Source organism: Salmo salar, chromosome ssa14 (assembly GCF_905237065.1).
Source record: "Salmo salar chromosome ssa14, Ssal_v3.1, whole genome shotgun sequence".
Taxonomy (NCBI): domain Eukaryota; kingdom Metazoa; phylum Chordata; class Actinopteri; order Salmoniformes; family Salmonidae; genus Salmo; species Salmo salar.
Window position 1 is genome coordinate 82381048 of NC_059455.1, and position 18611 is coordinate 82399658.

The 18611-nt window shown below is 42.5% G+C and overlaps 1 protein-coding gene across 6 annotated transcripts in view; it reads right to left on the reverse strand.

The window, feature by feature from the left end:
• ctnnal1 (catenin (cadherin-associated protein), alpha-like 1) overlaps positions 1-18611 on the reverse strand; it is a 210182-nt gene that overhangs the window by 17078 nt on the left and 174493 nt on the right. For all 6 annotated transcript variants that reach the window (XM_014142798.2, XM_014142794.2, XM_014142797.2 and 3 more), the window contains exons 14-17: positions 13667-13821; positions 12067-12115; positions 11124-11180; positions 229-348 (exon numbers count right to left, since the gene is read on the reverse strand). In XM_014142798.2, coding sequence (XP_013998273.2) covers positions 229-348; positions 11124-11180; positions 12067-12115; positions 13667-13821 — 381 coding nt within the window. The remainder of the gene's footprint in view (positions 1-228; positions 349-11123; positions 11181-12066; positions 12116-13666; positions 13822-18611) is intronic.

The window sequence follows — 18611 nt, forward strand, 5'->3', positions numbered from 1 at the left end:
AACATATTATATACAGCTAATATATGGTCCTGTGTGGCTCAGTTGGTAGAGCATGGTGTTTGCAACGCTAGGGTTGTGGGTTCGATTTCCACGGGGGACCAGTACGAAAAGAAAAAAAAATGTATGAAATGTATGCATTCACTACTGTAAGTCGCTCTGGATAACAGCGTCTGCTAAACGACTAAAATGTAAAAAAAAAAAAATGTAAATGTATATCAATAATAGTACCTTCTGGAAGGTGGCAGTCTTGCCCTGTACTGGCGTCCTCACCCCCATCTGCAGCTGCTGACATAAGCCCATAAGCTTCTCCATCTCCGACAGCACTACCACCTTCTCTTCATCCATCAGCTGTTGAAGAGGGATCAGGAGAGAAATATTTAGTATGTCAAAATTTGATGACAAAATAAAGATGTTAAGTTATATGAAAATAAAAGTAGAAATGTGATCACCAAAAATGAAATGTAGTTTTAGAAAAATTAAAGTGAAAATGTGATCATAAAGACACATTTAGTTATATAAAAATCCAGGTAAAAATGTGATCACAAAAATAAAAAAGGGAGACAAAAGCACAGGAAAGGTATAGAAGGTTAGGATGGAGTAGATGCATTCAAATCTAACAGTGCCTAAAGTCTCTTACTTGGGCCAAAAATGTGAATGATATTATCGTACATTAGAATAGATCTCTGTAGTACCATTCACAACCTCTGGTAATAATACTAATAAAAGTGTTTCAATTGAAAATGTTAAGGCTAATTAGCATAAATAACTTGTGCAGCTGCACAAGCCTGCTTCATTCCAGAGTGGTGGGGAATCGATTAGCCAATGTTTGTTTGAAGTAATTAATCAAACGCTGCTGAGCTGAAGTGCTGGATGTGTTTATTATGTATTAGTAGTTTGTGTGCCTGTGTGTGTGTGTGTGTGTGTGTGTGCATATGCACATTTGCCTGCACACGTGTGTGTATTAGTGTTTGGGTGCCCTCTCCAGAGAACAGGGTTAGCCAATGCTGATAACCACATTGCCACTTTCCCCAGAGACGGATGGCAGTCATTAATGTCTGTCAGAGGGGGGCATTTAATTAAACTCCAGGACCTGGGCACTTTGGAGAGAGGGAGGCATACTAACTTGTTTCTTTGATTTGAGTACAGAGGAAACTGAAACTGGTTAACAGGATTAATTTCCTGCCCTGTGTATGTGATTTACGGTCGTGCAGTAGGCTACCTGGGTGGAGAATCAAATCAAATGTTATATGTGACGTGCTGAATACAACTGGTGTAGACTTGACTGTGAAATGCTTGTTTATGAGACCTTCACAACGATGCAGAGTAACATAAGAGGAAATAGCAAGCAATAAAATAACTTGCAAGAATGGAGGTACACTGAACAAAAATATAAACGCAATATGTGTTGATCCCATGTTTCATGAGCTGAAATAAAAGATCCCAAAAATGCACAAAAAGCTTATTTCTCTCAAATTGTGTAAAAATGTGTTTACATCCCTGTTAGTGAGCATTTATCCTTTGCCAAGACAATCCATCCACCTGACAGGTGTGGCATATTATAAGCTGATTAAACCTCATGATCATTACACATATGCACCTTGTGCTGGGGATAATAAAAGGCCACTCTAAAATGTGCAGCTTTGTCACACAATGCCACAGATTGCTGCAGTTAGATGCAATTGGCATGCTGACTGCAGGAATATCCACCAGAGCTGTTTCCTGATAATTGAATGTTAATTTCTCTACCATAAGCCGCCTCGTTTTAGAGAATTTGGCAGTACATCCAACCGGCCTCACAAACGCAGACCACGTGTAACCACGCCAGCCCACATCTGGTTTCTTCACCTACGTGATCGTCTGAGAACAACCACCCGAACAGCTGATTAACCTGTTAGGGCTAGGGGGCAGTATTGACACGGCTGGATAAAAAACGTACCCGATTTAATCTGGTTACTACTCCTGCCCAGTAACTAGAATATGCATATAATTATTGGCTTTGGATAGAAAACACCCTAAAGTTTCTAAAACTGTTTGAATGGTGTCTGTGAGTATAACAGAACTCATATGGCAGGCAAAAACCTGAGAAGATTCTGAACAGGAAGTGGCCTGTCTGACAAGTTGTTGTTCATCTTGGCTCTTTTTATTGAAGACTGAGGATCTTTGCTGTAACGTGACACTTCCTACGGCTCCCAAAGGCTCTCAGAGCCCGGGAAAAAGCTGAATGATATCGAGGCAGCCCCAGGCTGAAACACATTATCGCGTTTGGATAGTGGCTGGTCAGAGTACTCTGAGACTCAGGCTCGTGCACGAGATGTTTTTATTTTCTCTCTCTTTGTACGTATACACGCTTTCCCGGTCGGAATATTATCGCTTTTTTACGTGAAAAATGGCATAAAAATTGATTTTAAACAGCGGTTGACATGCTTCGAAGTACGGTAATGGAATATTTACAATTTTTTTGTCACGAAATGCGCCATGCTCGTCACCCTTATTTACCCTTTCGGATAGTGTCTTGAACGCACGAACAAAACGCCGCTATTTGGATATAACAATGGATTATTTGGGACCAAACCAACATTTGTTATTGAAGTAGAAGTCTTGGGAGTGCATTCTGACGAAGAACAGCAAAGGTAATAACATTTTTCTTATAGTAAATCTGACTTTGGTGAGTGCTAAACTTGCTGGGTGTCTAAATAGCTAGCCCTGTGATGCCGGGCTATCTACTGAGAATATTGCAAAATGTGCTTTCACCGAAAAGCTATTTTAAAATCGGACATAGCGAGTGCATAGAGGAGTTCTGTATCTATAATTCTTAAAATAATTGTTATGTTTTTTGTGAACGTTTATCGTGAGTAATTTAGTAAATTCACCGGCAGTGTTTGGTGGGAATGCTAGTCACATGCTAGTCACATGCTAATGTAAAAAGCTGGTTTTTGATATAAATATGAACTTGATTGAACAAAACATGCATGTATTGTATAACATAATGTCCTAGGGTTGTCATCTGATGAAGATCATCAAAGGTTAGTGCTGCATTTAGCTGTGGTTTGGGTTTATGTGACATTATATGCTAGCTTGAAAAATGGGTGTCTGATTATTTCTGGCTGGGTACTCTGCTGACATAATCTAATGTTTTGCTTTCGTTGTAAAGCCTTTTTGAAATCGGACAGTGTGGTTAGATTAACGAGAGTCTTATCTTTAAAATGGTGTAAAATAGTCATATGTTTGAAAAATTGAAGTTTTTGCATTTTTGAGGTATTTGAATATCGCGCCACGGGATTACACTGGCTGTTGAGTAGAGGTTAAAGGTTAACCTCTCTAGGGCAGGTGGCACCAAATCGTCCCACCTACGTAACAGCCAGTTGAATCCTGTGGCGCGATTTTCAAATACCTTAGAAATGCTATTACTTCAATTTCTCAAACATATGACTATTTTACAGCTATTTAAAGACAAGACTCTCGTTAATCTAACCACACTGTCCGATTTCAAAAAGGCTTTACAACGAAAGCGAAACATTAGATTATGTCAGCAGAGTACCCAGCCAGAAATAATCCGACACCCATTTTTCAAGCTAGCATATAATGTCACAAAAACCCAGAAGACAGCTAAATGCAGCACTAACCTTTGATGATCTTCATCAGATGACACACCTAGGACATTATGTTATACAATACATGCATGTTTTGTTCAATCAAGTTCATATTTATATCAAAAAACAGCTTTTTACATTAGCATGTGATGTTCAGAACTTGCATACCCCCCGCAAACTTCCGGGGAATTTACTAACAATTTACTAAATTACTCACGATAAACGTTCACAAAAAGCATATCAATTATTTTAAGAATTATAGATACAGAACTCCTCTATGCACTCGATATGTCCGATTTTAAAATAGCTTTTTGGTGAAAGCACATTTTGCAATATTCTAAGTACATAGCCCAGCCATCACGGGCTAGCTATTTAGACACCCAGCAAGTTTAGCCTTCACCAAAATCAGATTTACTATAACAAAAATGTTATTACCTTTGCTGTTCTTCGTCAGAATGCACTCCCGGGACTTCTACTTCAATAACAAATGTTGGTTGGTCCCAAATAATCCATCGTTATATCCTAACAGTGGCGTTTTGTTCGTGCGTTCTAGACAGTATCCGAAATGGTAAATCAGGGTTACGAGCATGGCGCATTTCGTGACAAAAAAATTCGAAATATTCCATTACCGTACTTCGAAGCATGTCAACCGCTGTTTAAAATCAATTTTTATGCAATTTATCTTGTAAAAAAGCGATAATATTCCGACCGGGAATCTGCGTTTCGGTAAATAGAGGAAAAAAAAGAAAGACGGGGGCGACCAGTGCACGCGCCTAAGCCCACTGTCCCCTGATCGGCCACTTGACAAAGGCGATAATGTGTTTCAGCCTGGGGCTGGAATGACGACTTTCAGCTTTTTCCCGGGCTCTGAGAGCCTATGGGAGCCGTGGGAAGTGTCACGTTACCGCAGAGATCCTTTGTTTTGGAAAGAGATGTCAAAGAAAGCCAATAAATGGTCAGACAGGCCACTTCCTGTAAAGGAATCTCTCAGGTTTTTGCCTGCCATATGAGCTCTGTTATACTCACAGACACCATTCAAACAGTTTTAGAAACTTTAGGATGTTTTCTATCCATATCTAATAAGTATATGCATATTCTAGTTACTGGGTAGGAGTAGTAACCAGATTAAATCGGGTACGTTTTTTATCCGGCGGTGTAAATACTGCCCCCTAGCCCTAAGAGGTTAAACTGTGGGTTTGCACAACCAAAGAATTTCTGCACAAACTGTCAGAAACCGTCTCAAGGAAGCTCATCTGCATGCTCATTATCCTCACCAGGGTCTTGACCTGACTACAGTTTGGCTCACCTTCGATGGCCAACAGGCTGCTGGAGAAGTGTGCTCTTCATGGATGAATCCCGGTTTCAACTGTACCGGGCAGATGGCAGACAGTGTGTATGGCGTTGTGTGGGCGAGCGGTTTGCTGATGTCAACGTTGTGAACAGAGTGCCCCATGATGGCATGATAATGCGCAGCTTCATGTCACAAGGATCTGTACACAATTCCTGGAAACTGAAAATATCCCAGTTCTTCCATGGCCTACATACTCAGACATGTCACCCATTCAGCATGTTTGTGATGCTCTGGATCGATGTGTACGACAGCATGTTCCAGTTCCTGCAAATATCCATCAACTTCACACAGCCATTGAAGAGGGGGACAACATTCCACAGGCCACAATCAACAGCCTGATTAAATCTATGCAAAGGAGATGTGTCACACTGCATGGGGAAAATGGTGATCACAACAGATACAGACTGGTTTTCTGATCCATGCCCCTACCTTTTTTGTAAGGTATCTGTGACCAACATGTATTCCCAGTCATGTAAAATCCATAGATTTCAATTGACTGATTTTCTTATATGAACTGTAACTCAGTAAAATCTCTGAAATTGTTGCATGTTGCGTTTATATTTTGGTTCAGTATATACAGGGAGTACCATTACCAGACCAATGTGCAGAGGTACGAGGTACTTGAGGTAGATATGTACATAAAGGCAGGGTAAAGTGACTAGGTATCAGGATAGATAATAATAAGGTTCTGTAGATATGTACATAAAGGCAGGGTAAAGTGACTAGGCATCAGGATAGATAATAATAAGGTATTTGAGGTAGATATGTACATGAAGGCAGGGTAAATATGCAGGATATGCAACTGTTCAGGGAAGTCAGGAACCAATACACGCAGTCAGTCAGGAAAGCAAAGGCTAGCTTTTTCAAGCAGAAATTTGCATCCTGTAGCTCTAACTCCAAAAAGTTTTGGGACACTGTAAAGTCCATGGAGAACAAGAGCACCTCCTCACAGCTGCCCACTGCACTGAGGCTAGGTAACACGGTCACCACCGATAATTCCATGATAATCGAAAATGTCAATAAGCATTTCTCAACGGCTGGCCATGCCTTGCTCCTGGCTACTCCAACCCCGGCCAACAGCTCTGACCCCCCGCAGCTACTCGCCCGAGCCTCCCCAGCTTCTCCTTCCCCCAAATCCAGATAGCAGATGTTCTGAAAGAGCTGCAAAACGTGGACCCGTACAAATCAGCTGGGCTAGACAATCTGGACCCTCTCTTTCTAAAACTATCCGCCGCCATTGTTGCAACCCCTATTACCAGCCTGTTCAACCTCTCTTTCGTATCGTCCGAGATCCCTAAAGATTGGAAAGCTGCCGCGGTCCTAGATCCAAACTGTTACAGACCTATTTCCATCCTGCCGTGCCTATCTAAAGTCTTCGAAAGCCAAGTTAATAAACAGATCACTGACCATTTCGAATCCCACCGTACCTTCTCCGCTGTGCAATCTGGTTTCCGAGCTGGTCACGGGTGCACCTGAGCCACGCTCAAGGTACTAAACGATATCATAACCACCATCGATAAAAGACAGTACTGTGCAGCCGTCTTCATCGACCTGGCCAAGGATTTCGACTCTGTCAATCACCGTATTCTTATTGGCAGACTCAATAGCCTTGGTTTTTCTAATGACTGCCTCGCCTGGTTCACCAACTACTTTGCAGACAGAGTTCAATGTGTCAAATCGGAGGGCATGTTGTCCGGACGTCTGGCAGTCTCTATGGGGGTGCCACAGGGTTCAATTCTCAGGCCGACTCTTTTCTCTGTATATATCAATGATGTCGCTCTTGATGAGGGCGATACCCTGATCCACCTCTACGCAGACGACACCATTCTGTATACTTCTGGCCCTTCCTTGGACACTGTGTTAACAAACCTCCAAACGAGCTTCAATGCCATACAACACTCCTTCCGTGGCCTTCAACTGCTCTTAAACGCTAGTAAAACCAAATGCATGCTTTTCAACCGTTCGCTGCCCGCACCTGCCCACCCGGCTAGCATCACCACCCTGGACGGTTCCGACCTAGAATATGTGGACAACTATAAATACCTAGGTGTCTGGTTAGACTGTAAACTTTCCTTCCAGACTCATATTAAACATCTCCAATCCAAAATCAAATCTAGAATCGGATTTCGCAACAAAGCCTCCTTCACTCACGCCGCCAAACTTACCCTCGTAAAACTGACTATCCTACCGATCCTCGACTTCGGCGATGTCATCTACAAAATAGCTTCCATTACTCTACTCAGCAAACTGGATGCAGTCTATCACAGTGCCATCCGTTTTGTTACCAAATCACCTTATACCACCCACCACTGCGACCTATATGCTCTAGTCGGCTGGCCCTCGCTACATATTCGTCGCCAAACCTACTGGCTCCAGGTCATCTATAGTCTAAGCTAGGTAAAGCTCCGCCTTATCTCAGTTCACTGGTCACGATAACAACACCCACCTGTAGCACATGTTCCAGCAGGTATATCTCACTGATCATCCCCAAAGCCAACACCTCATTTGGCCGCCTTTCCTTCCAGTTCTCTGCTGCCAGTGACTGGAACGAATTGCAAAAATCGCTGAAGTTGGAGACCTTTATTTCCCTCACCAACTTTAAACATCAGCTACCTGAGCTGCTAACTGATCGCTGCAGCTGTACATAGTCCATCTGTAAATTGCCCACCCAATCTACCTACCTCATCCCCATACTGATTTATTTTATTTACTTTTCTGCTCTTTTGCACACCAGTATTTCTATTTGCACATCATCATATGCTCATTTATCACTCCACTGTTAATCTGCTAAATTGTAATTATTCGCTCCTATGGCCTATTTATTGCCTACCTCCTCATGCCTTTTGCACACACTGTACATAGACTTTCTTTTTTTCATACTGTGTCATTGACTTGTGTATTGTGTTATTGGCTTGTTGATTGTTTACTCCATGTGTAACTCTGTGTTGTTGTCTGTGTCACACTGCTTTGCTTTATCTTGACCAGGTCGCAGTTGTAAATGAGAACTTGTTCTCAACTTGCCTACCTGGTTAAATAAAGGTTAAATAAAAAAAGGGACCAGGCATCAGGATAGATAATAATAAGGTATTTGAGGTAGATATGTACATAAAGGCAGGGTAAAGGGACTAGGTATCAGGATAGATAATAATAAGGTACTGTAGATATGTACATAAAGGCAGGGTAAAGGGACTAGGTATCACGATAGACAATAATAAGGTATTTGAGGTAGATATGTACATAAAGGCAGGGTAAAGGGACTAGGCATCAGGATAGATAATAATAAGGTATTTGAGGTAGATATGTACATAAAGGCAGGGTAAAGGGACTAGGTATCACGATAGATAATAATAAGGTACTGTAGATATGTACATAAAGGCAGGGTAAAGGGACTAGGTATCAGGATAGATAATAATAAGGTATTTGAGGTAGATATGTACATAAAGGCAGGGTAAAGGGACTAGGCATCAGGATAGATAATAATAAGGTACTGTAGATATGTACATAAAGGCAGGGTAAAGGGACTAGGCATCAGGATAGATAATAATAAGGTACTGTAGATATGTACATAAAGGCAGGGTAAAGGGACTAGGCATCAGGATAGATAATAATAAGGTACTTGAGTAGATATGTACATAAAGGCAGGGTAAAGGGACTAGGTATCAGGATAGATAATAATAAGGTATTTGAGGTAGATATGTACATAAAGGCAGGGTAAAGGGACTAGGCATCAGGATAGATAATAATAAGGTACTAGTAGATATGTACATAAAGGCAGGGTAAAGGGACTAGGCATCAGGATAGATAATAATAAGGTATTTGAGGTAGATATGTACATAAAGGCAGGGTAAAGGGACTAGGTATCAGGATAGATAATAATAAGGTACTGAGTAGATATGTACATAAAGGCAGGGTAAAGTGACTAGGCATCAGGATAGATAATAATAAGGTACTGTAGATATGTACATAAAGGCAGGGTAAAGGGACTAGGCATCAGGATAGATAATAATAAGGTATTTGAGGTAGATATGTACATGAAGGCAGGGTAAAGTGACTAGGCATCAGGATAGATAATAATAAGGTATTTGAGGTAGATATGTACATAAAGGCAGGGTAAAGTGACTAGGCATCAGGATAGATAATAATAAGGTATTTGAGGTAGATATGTACATAAAGGCAGGGTAAAGTGACTAGGTATCAGGATAGATAATAATAAGGTATTTGAGGTAGATATGTACATAAAGGCAGGGTAAAGGGACTAGGCATCAGGATAGATAATAATAAGGTACTGAGTAGATATGTACATAAAGGCAGGGTAAAGGGACTAGGCATCAGGATAGATAATAATAAGGTATTTGAGGTAGATATGTACATAAAGGCAGGGTAAAGGGACTAGGCATCAGGATAGATAATAATAAGGTATTTGAGGTAGATATGTACATAAAGGCAGGGTAAAGGGACTAGGCATCAGGATAGATAATAATAAGGTACTTGAGGTAGATATGTACATAAAGGCAGGGTAAAGGGACTAGGTATCAGGATAGATAATAATAAGGTACTGTAGATATGTACATAAAGGCAGGGTAAAGGGACTAGGCATCAGGATAGATAATAATAAGGTATTTGAGGTAGATATGTACATAAAGGCAGGGTAAAGGGACTAGGCATCAGGATAGATAATAATAAGGTACTGTAGATATGTACATAAAGGCAGGGTAAAGGGACTAGGCATCAGGATAGATAATAATAAGGTATTTGAGGTAGATATGTACATAAAGGCAGGGTAAAGTGACTAGGCATCAGGATAGATAATAATAAGGTATTTGAGGTAGATATGTACATAAAGGCAGGGTAAAGGGACTAGGCATCAGGATAGATAATAATAAGGTACTAGGTAGATATGTACATAAAGGCAGGGTAAAGGGACTAGGTATCAGGATAGATAATAATAAGGTACTTGAGTAGATATGTACATAAAGGCAGGGTAAAGGGACTAGGCATCAGGATAGATAATAATAAGGTATTTGAGGTAGATATGTACATGAAGGCAGGGTAAAGTGACTAGGCATCAGGATAGATAATAATAAGGTATTTGAGGTAGATATGTACATAAAGGCAGGGTAAAGTGACTAGGCATCAGGATAGATAATAATAAGGTATTTGAGGTAGATATGTACATAAAGGCAGGGTAAAGGGACTAGGCATCAGGATAGATAATAATAAGGTACTGTAGATATGTACATAAAGGCAGGGTAAAGGGACTAGGTATCAGGATAGATAATAATAAGGTATTTGAGGTAGATATGTACATAAAGGCAGGGTAAAGGGACTAGGCATCAGGATAGATAATAATAAGGTATTTGAGGTAGATATGTACATAAAGGCAGGGTAAAGGGACTAGGCATCAGGATAGATAATAATAAGGTATTTGAGGTAGATATGTACATAAAGGCAGGGTAAAGGGACTAGGCATCAGGATAGATAATAATAAGGTACTGTAGATATGTACATAAAGGCAGGGTAAAGGGACTAGGCATCAGGATAGATAATAATAAGGTACTTGAGGTAGATATGTACATAAAGGCAGGGTAAAGGGACTAGGTATCAGGATAGATAATAATAAGGTATTTGAGGTAGATATGTACATAAAGGCAGGGTAAAGTGACTAGGTATCAGGATAGATAATAATAAGGTACTGTAGATATGTACATAAAGGCAGGGTAAAGGGACTAGGTATCAGGATAGATAATAATAAGGTATTTGAGGTAGATATGTACATAAAGGCAGGGTAAAGGGACTAGGCATCAGGATAGATAATAATAGGAATACAATGAAGAACAGAGTAGCAGCAGCAAATGACAAGTCTAAAAGTGAGTGTGTGCATGTGTGTGTGTAATGTGTAAGAATGTGTGTTTGTGTTGTGTTCGTGTGTGTGTCCGTATGTAGTGTATGTGAATGTGTGTGGGTTTTGTGTGGGCGTGTCAATGTAGTGTGTGACTAAGTGTGTATACAGTGTGTATATAAAGTCTAGTGAGAGTGCGTAGGGGCAATGCAAGATAGAGTCAGTGCAGTTCGGGTACCATTAATTGACTATTTAGCTGTCTGGCTATTTAGCAGTCTTATGGCTTAGGGGTAGAAGCTGTCTCCTGTGTGTTTTTTGTGTGGTTGCGTACGTGTATGTGTACCTGGGTGGAGAAAGTGTGTAGTGAAGAACACAGCTGGAGTCCCTCCTCAGAAAGCACCTGCAGAAAGAGAAAGAGAGAAAAAGAGAACGAGAAGTCAAAAAGCATGACTCACTTCACTGGCAGAACATTCTGAACACTGGTCTGGCAAATCTATCAGCCAAGTATTGTCAATTAAACTCAATGGCTGCATGGTAAGTAGCCGGTAGGATGTGAACAAGACCAGAACACACTGTAGGTTTTCAAATTCAAAAGGTGCATTTCAATCAGCCAATCAGTGAGCAGCCAATTACGATAATTGCAGGTTACATTTTGCTGTGTGAAAAGGTAAAGTTATATAAAGTATAGTTGCGTCTCTATGATCTCTCTCTCTCTCTCTGCCTCTCTCTCTCTCTGCCTCTCTCTCTCTCTCTCTCTCTCTGCCTCCCTCTCTCTCTCTGCCTCCCTCTCTCTCTCTCTGCCTCTCTCTCTCTCTCTCTGCCTCTCTCTCTGCCTCTCTCTCTCTGCCTCTCTCTCTCTCTCTCTGCCTCTCTCTCTCTCTCTCTGCCTCTCTCTCTCTCTCTCTCTGCCTCTCTCTCTCTCTCTCTGCCTCTCTCTCTCTCTCTCTCTCTCTCTCTCTGCCTCTCTCTCTCTCTCTCTCTCTGCCTCTATCTCTCTGCCTCTCTCCCTCTGCCTCTCTCTCTGCCTCTCTCCCTCTCCCGCTCCCTCTCTATATTAAGCGCAGGCCGGGGCACTCTGCTCCTCTATTCATCCTCTGGTTACCACAGACAAATTATTGTCTTGGGCCTTTTAATACAGTATTGATTCTGTCTTCTCCCAGGGACGTGGTTGTCCTTAATGGCACCTGGGACAGATTCAATTAAAGCCCTGTACGAAGTAGACGAGGATGAAGGGAGAGGAGAGGGATGAGTGGAGTGGAGGACAGGGGGCATGTACAGTACTTTACCTCAGCCTGATGGAAAAGATCCGTGGTTGTCTTCAGTAGGCCCTCCCCCCTACACAATCGATACAGGAAATGAACAAAAAATGGAACAGAGTGAATTATATATTAACTGATGATAACAACTGATGAAGCACACTACATGGCCAAAAGGTATGTGGATACCTGCTCGTCGAACATCTCATTCCAAAATCATGTCATTAATATGGAGTTGGTCCCCCCCTTTGCTGCTATAACAGCCTCTACTCTTCTGGGAAGGCTTTCCACTAGATGTTGGAACATTGCTGCGGGGACTTCCATTTAGCAACAAGAGCATTAGTGAGGTTGGGCGATTAGGACTGGCTCAGGTCGGCGTTCCAATCCATCCCAAAGGTGTTCGATGTAGTTGTGTGCAGGCCAGTCAAGTTCTTCCATACCGATCTCAACAAACCATTTCTGTATGGACCTCACTTTGTGCACGGGGGCATTGTCACCCATAGCCCGAACCATGACTGCCCCAGACCATTATTCCTCCTCCAACAACACTTAACAGTTGCCACTATGCATTGGGGCAGGTAGCATTTTCCTTGCATCCGCCAAACCCAGATTCGTCCATCGGACTTCCAGATGGTGAAGTGTGATTCATCACTCCAAGAGAACGCGTTTTCACAGCTCCAGAGTCCAATGGCGCCGAGTTTTACATCACTCCAGCCGACGCTTGGCATTGCGCATGGTGATCTTAGGCTTGTATGCAGCTGTTCGGCCATGGAAACCCATTTCATGAAGTTCCCAACGAACAGTTATTGTGCTGACGTTGCTTCCAGAGGCTGTTCGGAACTCGGTAGTGAGTGTTGCAACCGAGAACAGACGATTTTTACGCGCTACGCACTCGGCAGTCCCGTTCTGTGAGCCGTTGTTGATCCTAGACGTTGTTGCTCCTAGACGTTTCCACTTCACAATAACAGCACTTACTGTACAGTTGACCGGGGCAGCTCTAGCAGGGCACATACAGTATTTGACTAACTGACTTGTTGGAATGGTGGCGTCCTATGACGGTGCCAAGTTGAAAGCCACTGAGCTCTTCAGTACGGGAAAATCTACGGCAAATGTTTGTCTATGGAGATCGCATGGCTATGTGCTTGATTTTATACACCTGTCTGAACGGGTCTGGCTGAAATAGCTAAATCCACATACTTTTGGCCATGTAATGTATATTGACTATGCACATCATATCAACAAGATTTGTGATGGCATCTGTGTCCTCTACTTCAATATCCATACAGAGGTGGTCAATACCTGGCTAGTGGTCAATACCTGGATGGTGGTCAATACCTGGCTAGTGGTCAATACCTGGCTGGTGCAAAGTACCTTGCGGTAAAAAGAGTTGCAATCTTCTGTCACACAAAAGCAACCAGACAGACCAGACCAGACCAGACCAGACCAGACCAGACCAGACAGACAGACAGACAGACAGACAGACAGACAGACAGACAGACAGACAGACAGACAGACAGACAGACAGACAGACAGACAGACAGACAGACAGACAGACAGACAGACAGACAGACAGACAGACAGACAGACAGACAGACAGACAGACAGACAGACAGACAGACAGACGGTCTACCTGGTGAAGAGGTGCATGGAGTAGGCCATGCTGGACAAGCTCTGGCCCTGGCGAACGATGTCATGCTCCTGGTCCTCCCACTTCTCCACCTCTGTGTCCACGTCTGAAGTCAGCAGACGCAGCTCTAAACCCAGCTTGGCTATGGTGCTCTGCTCCTGAAGAAAGAAAGAAAGATAACGGATCCCTTATTAGTTAATAGTTAATAATCCGAAAGTACTGAACAAAGTAGGACTCAGTTTCCCGATAGTGATGGAACATACAGTACCAGCCAAAAGTTTGGACATACCTACTCATTCCAGGGTTTTTCTTTATTTTGAATATTTTCTACATTGTAGAATAATAGTGAAGACTTCAAAACTATGAAATAACACATATGGAATTATGTAGTAACCAAAAAAAGTGTTAAACAAATCAATACATATTTTATATTGGAAATTCTTCAAAGTAGCCAACCTGTGACAGCGTTGCACACTCTTGGCATTCTCTCAACCAGCTTCATCAGTAGTCACCTGGAATGCATTTCAGTTAACAGGTGTGCCTGGTGAAAAGTCAATTTGTGGAATTTCTTTCCTTCATAATGCATTTAAGCCAATCAGTTGTGTTGTGACAAGGTAGGGGTGGTATACAGAAGATGGCCCTATTTGGTAAAAGACCGAGTCCATATTATGGCAAGAACAGTTCAAATAAGTAAAGAGAAACGACAGTCCATCATTATTTTAAGACATGAAGGTCAGTCAATCTTGAACATTTCAAAAACTTTCTTCAAATGCAGTCGCAAAAACCATCAAGCGCTATGATGAAACTGGCTCTCATGAGGACCGCCACAGGAAAGGAAGACCCAGAGTTATCTCTGCTGCAGAGAATAGGTTCAGATTGCAGCCCAAATAAATGCTTCACAGAGTTCAAGTAACAGACACAGCTCAACCTTAACTGTTCAGTGGAGACTGTGTGAATCAGGCCTTCATTGTCAAATTGCTGCAAAGAAACCATTACTAAAGGACACCAATACGAAGAGACTTGCTTGGGCCAAGAAACACGAGCAATGGACATTAGACCATTGTGTCTTTGTGAGAGACAGAGTAGGTGAGCGGATGATTTCCGCATGTGTGGTTCCCACCGTGAAGCATGGAGGAGGAGACACAGACTATGTGAGGTGTATTAGGACACAGACTATGTGAGGTGTATTGGGACACAGGCTATGTGAGGTGTATTAGGACACAGCCTATGTGAGGTGTATTGGGACACAGGCTATGTGAGGTGTATTAGGACACAGGCTATGTGAGGTGTATTAGGACACAGGCTATGTGAGGTGTATTAGGACACAGGCTATGTGAGGTGTATTGGGACACAGACTATGTGAGGTGTATTGGGACACAGACTATGTGAGGTGTATTAGGACACAGACTATGTGAGGTGTATTAGGACACAGACTATGTGAGGTGTATTGGGACACAGGCTATGTGTCTTTGTGAGAGACAGAGTAGGTGAGCGGATGATTTCCGCATGTGTGGTTCCCACCGTGAAGCATGGAGGAGGAGGTGTGATGTTGTGGTGGTGCTTTGCTGGTGACACTGTCAGTGATGTACACTGCTCAAAAAAATAAAGGGAACACTTAAACAACACAATGTAACTCCAAGTAAATCACACTTCTGTGAAATTAAACTGTCCACTTAGGAACCAACACTGATAGACAATACATTTCACAAGCTGTTGTGCAAATGGAATAGACAACAGGTGGAAATTATAGGCAATTAGCAAGACACCCCCAATAAAGGAGTGGTTCTGCAGGTGGGGACCACAGACCACTTCTCAGTTCCTATGCTTCCTGGCTGATGTTTTGGTCACTTTTGAATGCTGGCGGTGCTTTCACTCTAGTGGTAGCATGAGACGGAGTCTACAACCCACACAAGTGGCTCAGGTAGTGCAGCTCATCCAAGATGGCACATCAATGCGAGCTGTGGCAAGAAGGTTTGCTGTGTCTGTCAGCGTAGTGTCCAGAGCATGGAGGCGCTACCAGGAGACAGGCCAGTACATCAGGAGACGTGGAGGAGGCCGTAGGAGGGCAACAACCCAGCAGCAGGACCGCTACCTCCGCCTTTGTGCAAGGAGGAGCAGGAGAAGCACTGCCAGAGCCCTGCAAAATGACCTCCAGCAGGCCACAAATGTGCATGTGTCTGCTCAAACGGTCAGAAACAGACTCCATGAGGGTGGTATGAGGGCCCGACGTCCACAGGTGGGGGGTTGTGCTTACAGCCCAACACCGTGCAGGACGTTTGGCATTTGCCAGAGAACACCAAGATTGGCAAATTCGCCACTGGCGCCCTGTGCTCTTCACAGATGAAAGCAGGTTCACACTGAGCACGTGACAGAAGTGACAGAGTCTGGAGACGCCGTGGAGAACGTTCTGCTGCCTGCAACATCCTCCAGCATGACCGGTTTGGCGGTGGGTCAGTCATGGTGTGGGGTGGCATTTCTTTGGGGGGCCGCACAGCCCTCCATGTGCTCGCCAGAGGTAGCCTGACTGCCATTAGGTACCGAGATGAGATCCTCAGTCCCCTTGTGAGACCATATGCTGGTGCGGTTGGCCATGGGTTCCTCCTAATGCAAGACAATGCTAGACCTCATGTGGCTGGAGTGTGTCAGCAGTTCCTGCAAGAGGAAGGCATTGATGCTATGGACTGGCCCGCCCGTTCCCCAGACCTGAATCCAATTGAGCACATCTGGCACATCATGTCTCGCTCCATCCACCAACGCCACGTTGCACCACAGACTGTCCAGGAGTTGGCGGATGCTTTAGTCCAGGTCTGGGAGGAGATCCCTCAGGAGACCATCCGCCACCTCATCAGGAACATGCCCAGGTGTTGTATGGAGGTCATACAGGCACGTGGAGGCCACACACACTACTGAGCCTCATTTTGACTTGTTTTAAGGACATTACATCAAAGTTGGATCAGCCTGTAGTGTGGTTTTCCACTTTAATTTTGAGTGTGACTCCAAATCCAGACCTCCATGGGTTGATAATTTGGATTTCCATAGATTATTTTTGTGTGATTTTGTTGTCAGTACATTCAACTATGTAAAGAAAAAAGTATTTAATAAGATGATTTCTTTCATTCAGATCTAGGATGTGTTGTTTAAGTGTTCCCTTTATTTTTTTGAGCAGTATATTTAGAATTCAAGGCACACTTAACTAGCATGGCTACAACAGCTTTCAGCAGCGATACGCAATCCCATCTAGTTTGAGCTTAGTGGGACAATGACCCAAAACACACCTCCAGGCTGTGTAAGGGCTATTTGACCAAGGAGAGTGATGGAGTGCTGCATCAGATGATCTGGCCTCCACAATCACCCGACCTCAACCCAATTGAGATGGTTTGGGATGAGTTGAGGCGCAGACTGAAGGATAAGCAGCCAACAAGTGCTCAGCATATGTGGGAACTTCATGAAGCTGTTTGAGAGAATGCCAAGAGTGTGTAAAGCTGTCATCAAAGCAAAGGGTGGCTACTTTGAAGAATCTCAAATATAAAATATATTTTTATTTGTTTAACACTATCTTGGTTACTTCATGATTCCATGTGATATTTCATAGTTTTGATGTCTTCACTTTTATCTACAATGTAGAAAATAGTCAAAATAAAGAAAAACCCTTGAATGAGTAGGTGTGTCCAAACTTTTGACTGGTACTGTAGGCTTACGAGTGTTTTAACGATGCCTCATTCCTACAACGGCCGAAGATGAAGCATGCGTTTCCCAAAACACCACGCAGAGACAACGTTTGCTAAGTGAGTCGTTGATGCATGTGTCGATACTGAAGACAGCGCTGCTCTTCGGATCAGCGTTCTCCCTTTCAAATCTTACCTTAACATTAGAATTATTCCACAATACAGACGACGGATCAGCTCCTAAGAGATATCATCTACGGCTACAAATATTGAGGCGGCTTATTCTAATGCTTTACCAATAATAATGCACTAAATCAAGATTTAAAACATCATTGCGCACATGTTGTTACACATCATGAAATATATTGAGGCAAAAATTACAAACACCAGCGTACAAATAGCTAAATAATAAAACTCAATTGAATGAACAAGAAACTGATTCAATATGATTAAAATATATAGGTCTATGTAGCCTTTACTGTATGTATCTGTTAATACAGTCATCTCGGTTTTCATTTGAAGCATCCTATATCCTTTGCTTGTTTGTAACAATTGCCTAGACTTTGGCAACTTTGCATTTGTAAACATCTTGATTTTGTGTTTAGTAGAGATCTGTGTATAAAGTGACGCGGAAGGGCAAAAAAAAGCATCTAGCGACGCACTTAGCTGTTCTACTAGTGGTCTGAGGCAGTCGTTAATTATCAAGCCTTTTCAAGTGCAACTTCAGTAACAATGGTTTTGGAAACAGCTCAGAGATTTAACGATGTTCCCACGAAGGCTCTAACAATGAACTTCACCTAAAGATGCTTTTGGGGACCCTGCCCTGGCTGCTTAGGTATAAGGTCAGGCAATATTGGGTGGTCCATCAGCAATAAGTTCATTACTTTAGAGATATCATCATTCATTCATTATCATCTGTGTTAGTGATTCATGATCATTCATAATCATGCATTATTAGTTTGAATATTAACTCAGTTCTGCTCTTCACCTCTAAATGTATTATCTAGCATTATCAATCAGCCATAATATTTCCTAACAATTTCCAATTATTGATTATCATTTTGTGTACTAAGTTACTCATGAAACACTCTCGACCCTGCATGCCCAGTCATGACTGACAGAGTCCTGCTAAAATCTAGCAGGCCATGGTTCCTGCAATATCGGCATAATTCCCCAATAGTGTGTTTGAACAGTTATTCATTTCCTGCTGAATTAATTCACCTGTCAGAGTGAGGAAGTAGAGGTAATATATGCGTCCCAAATGGCACCCTATCCCCCATATA